The sequence below is a fragment of the Quercus suber genome, unplaced genomic scaffold (genome assembly GCF_002906115.3).
Source record: "Quercus suber isolate HL8 unplaced genomic scaffold, Cork oak 2.0 scaffold_42, whole genome shotgun sequence".
Classification (NCBI taxonomy): domain Eukaryota; kingdom Viridiplantae; phylum Streptophyta; class Magnoliopsida; order Fagales; family Fagaceae; genus Quercus; species Quercus suber.
The window spans coordinates 1,562,137-1,571,180 of record NW_027069507.1 but is presented as its reverse complement, the minus strand read 5'-3'; the positions used below and the strand labels follow the sequence as shown (position 1 = coordinate 1,571,180).

At 36.0% G+C, this 9,044-nt stretch overlaps 1 protein-coding gene across 2 annotated transcripts; it reads right to left on the bottom strand.

Annotated features, from left to right (window-relative positions):
- Positions 1 to 624: 624 nt before the first annotated feature.
- On the bottom strand, positions 625 to 6,730 carry LOC112033646 (putative disease resistance RPP13-like protein 1). Of its 2 annotated transcripts, XM_065771332.1 has the most exons (8): positions 2,740 to 6,730; positions 2,552 to 2,611; positions 2,117 to 2,313; positions 1,904 to 1,939; positions 1,655 to 1,717; positions 1,393 to 1,487; positions 1,058 to 1,125; positions 625 to 953 (listed from the first exon to the last, which is right to left on the bottom strand). In XM_065771332.1, the coding sequence occupies exon 1, from the start codon at positions 6,553 to 6,555 to the stop codon at positions 2,800 to 2,802; it is 3,756 nt and encodes a 1,251-aa protein (XP_065627404.1). In that variant the 5' UTR covers positions 6,556 to 6,730; the 3' UTR covers positions 625 to 953; positions 1,058 to 1,125; positions 1,393 to 1,487; positions 1,655 to 1,717; positions 1,904 to 1,939; positions 2,117 to 2,313; positions 2,552 to 2,611; positions 2,740 to 2,799. The 2 variants fall into 2 exon arrangements, with proteins under 2 accessions (XP_065627404.1, XP_065627403.1); XM_065771331.1 differs by having other exon boundaries at positions 1,655 to 1,939.
- Between the last annotated feature and the right edge of the window lie 2,314 nt (positions 6,731 to 9,044).

Below are 9,044 nucleotides of genomic sequence, written 5' to 3'. Positions count from 1 at the left end.
AAACATTGTATTGGAGTATTATTTTGAGGATGTTTTGTATTTAGTGAATTAGAGCTCTGACTTTTGTGATGAGATTCAAGGTTGCTAGTTTCTTTTATTTAACATATTTTATGGATTATTCAGATTAAATAGACATTTATTGCTTATGATTTTGGGGCGTTACAGTAAAAATATTGAGGATTCTACTTTTGCATTCTACTCCTAGTGGCCTTCTCTTCATCGAACTCTCTTTCCGGGAAATACTCCTCCTCCAACCCCTTGGTCCTTCAAAGGAAACACCAAGAGGTCCCAAATAAGCTACAATTCTTGGCAAGGGAAATCATACCTAATCTATCAGCAGGTATCATTGATCCCTTTCTCTTTCCTTAATCACACTCATTTTGTTCCAATTATGTCTGTAAAGCTTTGCCACTGAACAGTCTGAACTAGTTGTGTTACTCTATTTTATTGCTCAACTGTGTTATCTGCTCTAACACAAGTTTATTTGTTCAGAAACTAAAAATATCAAAATTAAGATATAGGCTTGGTTAAAGAACTGGTTTGCTCACCCAAATATATGATGCAAAACCAAACAAATGAAATTAATCCAGAGAGAATGAAATTTATTGGTTTAGAATCTTTAGCTAAATAAAGAAACACCCAATTCTTAACATTACACCAGAGGCCTTAATAAGGTCTTACAAAGTTGTACCATTAAACAGAACTGAACCCTACTGAACTAGCATTCTCCAGAGACAAAAGGCATAGTATTGTTCTCAGGACGACTAATAACATCGAGGATGGAATCAAATATACCCGGATATTTTTAGTTCCAGAAGTAAAGCATCCTCTGTCTCTTGCTAGGCAGGCTCACAAAACCTTTAGCCAGCCAACATTTTTTCCTCTTTCTAAGTCCACCGGTTCCATATTTGCACAAGTCATGAAATAGTTTTCAAACTTCTAACGTATGAGTCCTATATATATATATATATATAAGAGAGATTTAATTAGATGAGTGGACAAAAACAATGACCAAGTTTAATACAGAAAAATTTAAATCAAGGTTTCAAAATCATACCTGAAATTGATTGATCATCAGACATCATAATAGCATACTAATGTTCAGATATAGCCCAACACTGAGATCTGCGAATTAAGAAGAATATTCATGATGAAGATGTATGGAGAAATTAGCTTTCATTTGGTTACTCTATCTCGTATAATTATTATACGATGCAGTTATCACTTATGTCTCTTCTTATTTTGTCTCAGCTCAACTAAACATTTCTAAAGCTCATGGTAAAAGAAATTTTATTGACGGTTGTCAAATGATAAATTGAAATTGGTGAAATATATTTATTATTACCAAAGCCTTAGCATACATGGAAAATGGTGCAAACAATTTTAAAAAACCTGATGTATGTAGTTTTCAGTGCTAGATTTTCACTTCTATGCTGCTGGAAGAAGATCAACATAAGCTTCACAATCCTTATTGATGTTGTGTTACCCTGTTCAAATTTCAGTAGATTCAAGTTACTACTAATCCAAATAAGTTTACATTATGAAGCAGAGATGCCTATATTGGATACCAGTATGTTCATAATGCAAATCCTAACAAATTAAGATGTTTGTGTGTGCCATTCCTACAAATAAAAATAGTAAATGCTTCTATTACCTCCCATGGAATTTTCCCAGATCTTGACTATTTGTTAATCTCTTATTCACTTCCCCTACATGCCTATTAGACAGCTCAACAGAAAACATTAAGTTGATATGAAATCTTTTATCCTCTCAGAATTATGACAAAAGAGAAATGAATTATACAACCTTCACCATAAAACCAAAAAAAAAATGTTTGATAAAATGAAAACGAAGTTAAATATTGATACAAGAATTTTTCATGACATGAGTTGGTTTACTCCACCTTTTGCACTCCAGATAGATGATCAAACAAAATAATCTGTGCAAAGTAAAAAGAGTATTAGATCCACTTAAAGGTGAACAAAGCATTAGGACTGGACTTCCTCTAGTAATAGAGGGAACTGAGAACACATGAAATTATGAAAATCTATGAGAGGAATAAGCTTTTTGAGTTTCATGGAGAAATAGTATAATTTTAAGTAGAAGCGGTACATACAAAGTACCAAGAACTGCAAAAGCATAACTGCAACCATGATTCTGCAATTAAGTAGTTGGAGAAATAAAGGTTTGTAAGATAGGCCATTCTATAACCATTTTTGTGCAACCTGACGGCTGTTCATCCAACAGCACCTGTGACAATATTCCAACTTCAGTCCACACAGCCAGAGCCTTCTTCTGATGTTAAGTCAAAAGCTGCATATATTCAATCATCATGTGTTGTTAGATGAAGACAGCTGGGATGGGTTTTGCCAAAAAAGAAAGAAAAATGAAGTTTTTTCACTAGGTTTTTCACTAGCGTGTTACTTTTTGCATATATAGTTCAACATCATGAAAAGGATTCACAAGAAAAGTAGAGATAAAATGAGAGAGATTTCCACAGTACTATAAACCAAAACAACATAATAATAGTACTAAACCAAAGAGCTTCAACCTTACGGAAAAGAATTCATCGACTTTCTACTGACCAGACAAAGCACTAGCGCTGCTTCTCCTGGTGATTCAAAGATCACAAAAAAATCATTAGTTGAAGTAGGTAGTTAAGGTCAACAAAAATAGAATCACCAAATCACAGTAAATTAAGTTAACAAATGGCACCATGTTTGACATATGGCAGTGTACCTGAGAAGAAGTTGGATATATTGAAAAGCTGGGTTCCACTAGAAATTAAGCTCATCATATTCAGATCACTTTTTCATCAATTTTTATGATGGGTATATGAGCTATCTTCGGCCAGTCTTCCCCTTTCTCCCTGAGGCACCGAGTTTTCAGCAATGGACATTTCTTGACACTTAGAAATGATAACGATTTTGGCAGACCCTCTTCTGGCATGGACTGCAGATTTGGGCAGCAGCCAATTCCCAATTTTTTAAGTGCGGTGAAATGTTGAAGCTCATTGCCGTCCAGCGATTTCAAAAGGGGAATATTCCAGATTTCAAGGGATGTAAGAGAAGAGGGCAGCAGTGCCCTCTCTGGAAAGTACTCCACATTTTCACATCTACCCCTGATACAGAAGCTTCTAAGAGAAGACAGTCCTTGCAAACCCCATCCTGTGCGGCTGGACATAAGTTTGTCACAAAAAAGGATTTCAAGTGCATTTAAACTGGTCGGCAACCCCCCATCTGGAAATGACTCAAGTTCTGGACAAAGCCGAATGCTCAAACTCTGAAGGGATGGGAGCGAGGTATGCATCTGGTCAGGCAGTGCCTTCAAATTATTACAGTAACCAACACTGAACCTGGTAAGGTTGGGTGCAGGCAGTCCCTCTTCAGGAAAGGATACAAAATTGGAACAGTTACTGATTTCTAAGCTTCTGAGAGATTTAAGATACTGAAGGGGCCCTTGATTTGAAACAGAAAGGGACTGAAGATTATGACATCCGTGGATATCAAGATGATTCATCTTTGGAAATAAATCTAATGGAAAGGACACCAGAGAATCGCAACTACTTCTTATGCACACACTCTCAAGGGAAGCATAACGATGGTGCATCGGAAACAGTAATTTCCCACAGTTCTTGACACCAAGTGATTTTAGTGTATCAGCTATACCACTACTGGGAAGCAACGTGAGAGATGGACAATCAGAGATATCTAGCTCTTCAAGGCAGTTGTTGTTGTCCATAGGTAAGGACTCCAAGTTGTCATATCCGATAATTTTGAGCTTCAACACTTGCGGTGGTAATTCATTCAACACCACCTTATGACAATATTGTAACCTCACTTGACGGATGGCTGGATTACTTGGAAGTGTAGCGACAAGCTGCTGGCATTTATCAATCACAATTGATTTCAAAGAAAAAATGCCATTGGGAAGACCCATGCTCAGTTTAGGACAGTTTTGTATGCAAAGCTGTTGGAGACGAGGGAAAGCTATTGCACCTCCATTGTCATCCGTGAAAGGAAGCCACTCTTGCAGTTCTGACATGTTTTTAAAGCGCAAATTTTCTAGCGATCCAAATGGGCTGTGCCCAGAAGCAGTAGTCCCATAAAACTCTGTACCAATTTTCACTACTCCATCTAATCCCACAATAGAGAGGTTCTTCAGAGAGGGCAGTTTCCCAAATGGTGGCAAGTAGAGGCAATACTTACAATTATGAATATGGATTGATACAATATTGTAGGCTGCATGTCCTAACCAGTCTGGAAAAACTGTGCCACCATAATTTTCAATGGTAAGCTTTGTCAGGTCTACATGAGGATGCAATTGGTCTAGTACATCTCTATTCTTTTTGGAGTCATCTGTATCCCCACCCCACTTTAACACCAATTCATTAAGTTGCAACTTATCCCTCAAATTAGCCTCTAAAGCATCTCTAGCATCAACAACATTTTCCAACTTCAAAATTGAAAGGCTTCCCTTAAGTTGCCGGAGCTCCCCCAACTCTTTGAGGCTAGAGCTACCTTTTTTTCCCAAAATAAAAGAAGATAATGTTTGGAGACTTTTCAATTTGTCCATTAGCAATGGCATTTTTATCAAGTTTGTTCCACTAATATCAAGATGACGCAAGTTAATTAGCCATCCCATGTTGGCAGGCAACTCAGTGAGAGAATGACAACTTGCCAACAGTAATGTTTGCAAATTGTGTAAAGTACACACTGAATCAGGTAATACTTTGATTGCAGTGCGAGAAAGGTTTAAATATCGTAAATGTTTTAAATTATCAATTGAGTCTGGTAGAGATGCCAAATTCCAGTAGCCAGATAGAGATAGTACCCTTAAGCTTCTCAGTGCTGGTAATAAGTCAAGAATAACTTCTTTACTTAAGCATCCAGACCGCACTGACAAATTTGATGGTAGAAAGCTTTGCAAACCCTTGGCTCCAAGGCAGGCTTTAAATTTTTCATAGGCATCAAACTTCAATCTAGAATATGAAAAATGCCTAGTCTTTTCTGACAGATCATATGAATTGTCTGTCTCCATTCTAAAACAAAATTCTCCAGAGACAAATAGAGCTAAATCATTCAAAAGGTCATGCATAACATAGCCTGAATTCTTACCACCTGACCTCTGAAAGAATGACCTGGATACTAGATCATAGAAGTACTCAATACCTACTTCTTCTAAATTCTCTCTTTTAGGCAAAAAATCTTCTGCCATCCATAAGAGCACTAATTCCTCCTTTTTAAATTTGTAATTTTTAGGAAATATTGAACAATAAGCAAAGCATGGCTTTAGATGTGAAGGTAAATAATGGTAACTCAATATAAGAGCTGGAAGAATATTGCTTTTGCAGCCTGAGAAACTCCATATATTGCTCTCCAATATCCTAAGCCATTCCTTAGAATCCAACTTCGAGCGTAAGAGACCACCAAGTGTTTTTGTAGCTAAAGGCAAGCCTTTGCACTTGTTCGCAATTTTCTTACCAATTAATTCTAGCTCTGGATGTTCTTTAGATTCTTCGTTGCCAAATGCATGTTTTGCAAATAATAACCAGCAATCTTCATCCGTTAAATGCTTTAGATGGTAGGTTGGAACTGTGCGTGCAATCGATGCAACACTTTCATTACGTGTTGTTAAGATGAGCTTACTTCCATATGCCCCAGATTTGAAAGGGGTTCGTAAGACCTCCCAATCCAAGTAATTCTCATTCCAAATATCATCTAACACAAATAGAAATTTCCTTCCCACAAGACTCTTGTTCAACCTAACTTGGAGTAGATCTAGGTCGTCAGTATCACCTGACGAGGAAGTCACTGCCTCAAGAATAGTTTTTGTGATCCTAAGCACATCAAATTCTTGTGAAACACAAACCCACGCTCTGACATCAAAACACTCCATCACCAACTTGTTGTTATATACAAGCTGCGCAAGTGTGGTCTTGCCTACACCACCCATGCCCACTATGGGAATCACATTTATGTTATTACCACTGCCATCATTTTCTAGCAACAACTCTATTATGGCCTCCTTATCTCCATCCCTTCCGTATATACCAGATTCTTCTACCAAATACGTTGTTGGCCTTTTTTGTGAAAATTTCTCACCACCGCCTTCTTTGAGATCAAGGAGGTCTCTTTGCTTTGCAAGAAATTCTAGTCTGCCTAGAATCTCTTCTAACTTCACTTCTATTCCATTGTAAGAACTATGAGAAATCAAGTTGAAGCTTCGTACCTTATTTTTGCTAATTTCCATTTCGGCTTTTAACTTGTAGAGTGCAGCATCAGTAGCAATCTCGTCCAGCAAGTCCTGAGCATTATAGGCAGCATCTTTTAGCTCGTTCACCCATTCTTTGACAACTGGGCTTTTTATCTGCTTCTCTTCTGCATCATTGAGGACTGAATTGATCAATAATAGAGTTGTCTTCAACTTCTTCAGCGGTTCATTGTTAAGCTTCCATTGGCTGAAGAACTCAAGTACCTCATGAGAAGCCATCCTGTCAAACAAAACCTGGAGGAAAGCAGAGAGAAATGCTCCTCCTACTAGAGCGTCAGCCATTGTTTTTCTTTTTTCTTTTTTTTGATGGAAAGAATTGAAGGAAAAAATATGGAAGTGATTGAGAACAATGGAGCACAATGGATTAGTCAAGCTTTTGAGGATTCTATAATTAGTTCTTGAGCCAGATTTCAAAAATGAACAGTTCTTTTACTATCAATGGGGGACAACCTACCAAGTCGTGTGGCAGACCTAGAACCCCATAGCACACTCAGCCTTCGTTTGGACAGTGCTGAAAAGCACGCGGCTGCGTTTCACGTTTTTTTTTTTTTTTTTTTGTGAGAAGAGCGGTCAAACTTGCCGTGCACTATTTATGAGACCCATGAATCTCTTTTTCTAGCAAAACTTTTATTAAAATTGGGTCAGCACTATTCACACATTTAAAAATTATTTTGCTACAGTGTTTTCAGTTTTCAGCAAAATAAGTGGTATCTAAACACACCATCAGTGTGCATTTGTGTAGCGGCATTTCTGCATTTGCATGCGTTGTAGAAAAACACGTGAATAGTATTTTCAGTAATAAAAAATATTTTGGTATAGTATCTTCAGCAATAAGTTTTCAATTTTCAACAAAATAAACAGTATTTAAACACACCCTCACAATTTGTTACTTACATGTTTAAAGTTTAATCCACATCAATTAGTTTTGTGAGCAAATTATGTCATTGAGCTACAAATCTTTTCATATCATTTAGTTGAATATCGACGGTTAAATGTCAATGATGTTGGGTGCACTGCACCATGAGTCCAACCCACTTGTAATAGACATGCTCATTTAATGAGCTTGTCTTTCATGTTTCTTAACTTTTCTTCATCATGTACAAAAGTCAGCATGAGTTATTGGGGTTGGTTGGCTTAGAGCATCTCCAGCAGTTTCTCCAAATTTTTGTACTGTCTGAAAAGTGAACAGTTATATTTACCCTTTACCTACTTTCTTTTTGAAGTACACTTTCCAACAGATTTTCTATCATTTTCTCTATCTCATTTAAATATTATTTATTCATTCATTCTTTATTCTTTCTTTAATCTTTCTTTATTCTTTTTTTAATTTTTTTTTTTATTCATTCTCAGCAACTATATATTTTAAAATCTCCCAATGGGTAAAGATTTTAAAATTGTGGGTGGCCTTTTTTCTCAATGGATCTCGTGAAGCACTTGATATAACAATATTTCTTTATTCATTCCCAACTACTATACTTTTCTAATTCCCAATAACTATATTTTTAAATCTCCCAATAGTAACATTTTTAAAATTTTCAATACTCATACTTTCCAATGGTTTTTTTTTTTTTTTTTTTAATTAACAAATCATTAATTGTTGCATAATTCTACTTATTTTTTAAATTATTATAATTATTTAATAACTTATAATTAATTAATCAATTACTCCTTTCTATTTTTTCTCAAAAAAAGAAAAAAAGAAAAAGAAAGAAAGAAACCTATTTAATATTAAATACCACATGTTTGAATCCAAAAAAAAAAAAAAAAAACTAAGGGATAAAGACCACACATTTTTATACCCAATTTATTACTCAACCTCACATTTACTTCACATTTATCACATATTCACATCAGAGAAAAGAGAAGAGAAAGAGAGAGAGGGGAAAGATTGCTACACAGATAGAAGCCGGTGGAGATCAAGGTCCCCGAAAGGACGAAGCTGGTGGAGATCGGCGTTCACCACACAGCACTACCTTGTCCGCTACCCCACCGCCACTCGTCCTCCTCCCCACCACTAGATTGGGTCAGATCGGCTTGTTCTTCTTCTTCTTCTTCTTCTTCTTCTTCTTCTTTTTCATATTTGCTTGTTCTAATTCAACTTTATTGTAAGAATTGGATTTTGTTTTGTGTTTTGTGTTTGGATTATGTGAAATGGTTTTTTAGAGTGAAGCAAAGGGACTAAAACAAAGAGATGAGAGGAGAGAGAAAGAATTGTTTTTTATTCAGTTGTTTAAATCTTTTATGGAGAAAAAATCATTTGAAGTTGCTACAGTGTTCTCTAGATTAAGAGAACAACTGTAGCAACTTCAAAAAAAAATTGGAAAATTTTTGCTTTAAGAGAAGTTGTAGGAGTGAGTTTTTGGTGTGTTTGTTCTCCAAAATTGGTTTTAGAGAACCTATTGGAGATGCTCTTAGGCGTGTTGGACACGCTGAGGAGAAAAAGAGAAAAGAAATGGGCTAATGCATTAAGGCTATTCGGCCTAAGGGAGAGCTGAAGAAAAAAGAAATTAGCTAAAGCAAAGTCAAAGGCAAGTGAGTTGCATTTATTGTAGGGGTGGCAAAGTATGCCCAAATCTATTTGCCCACCCAAACTCACCCACTCTAATTGAACCCAAACCCATCTAATTATTAGAGCAACTATATTAGTTTGTGCAAAAGTTTTGTCTATTTTGCAAGAAAAAACATACTTTTTCTATTTTATACATCTACTTTTACAAAACATCAACATTAGTTTATCTATTCTATCATCTATTTTATTTAAATAATAATAT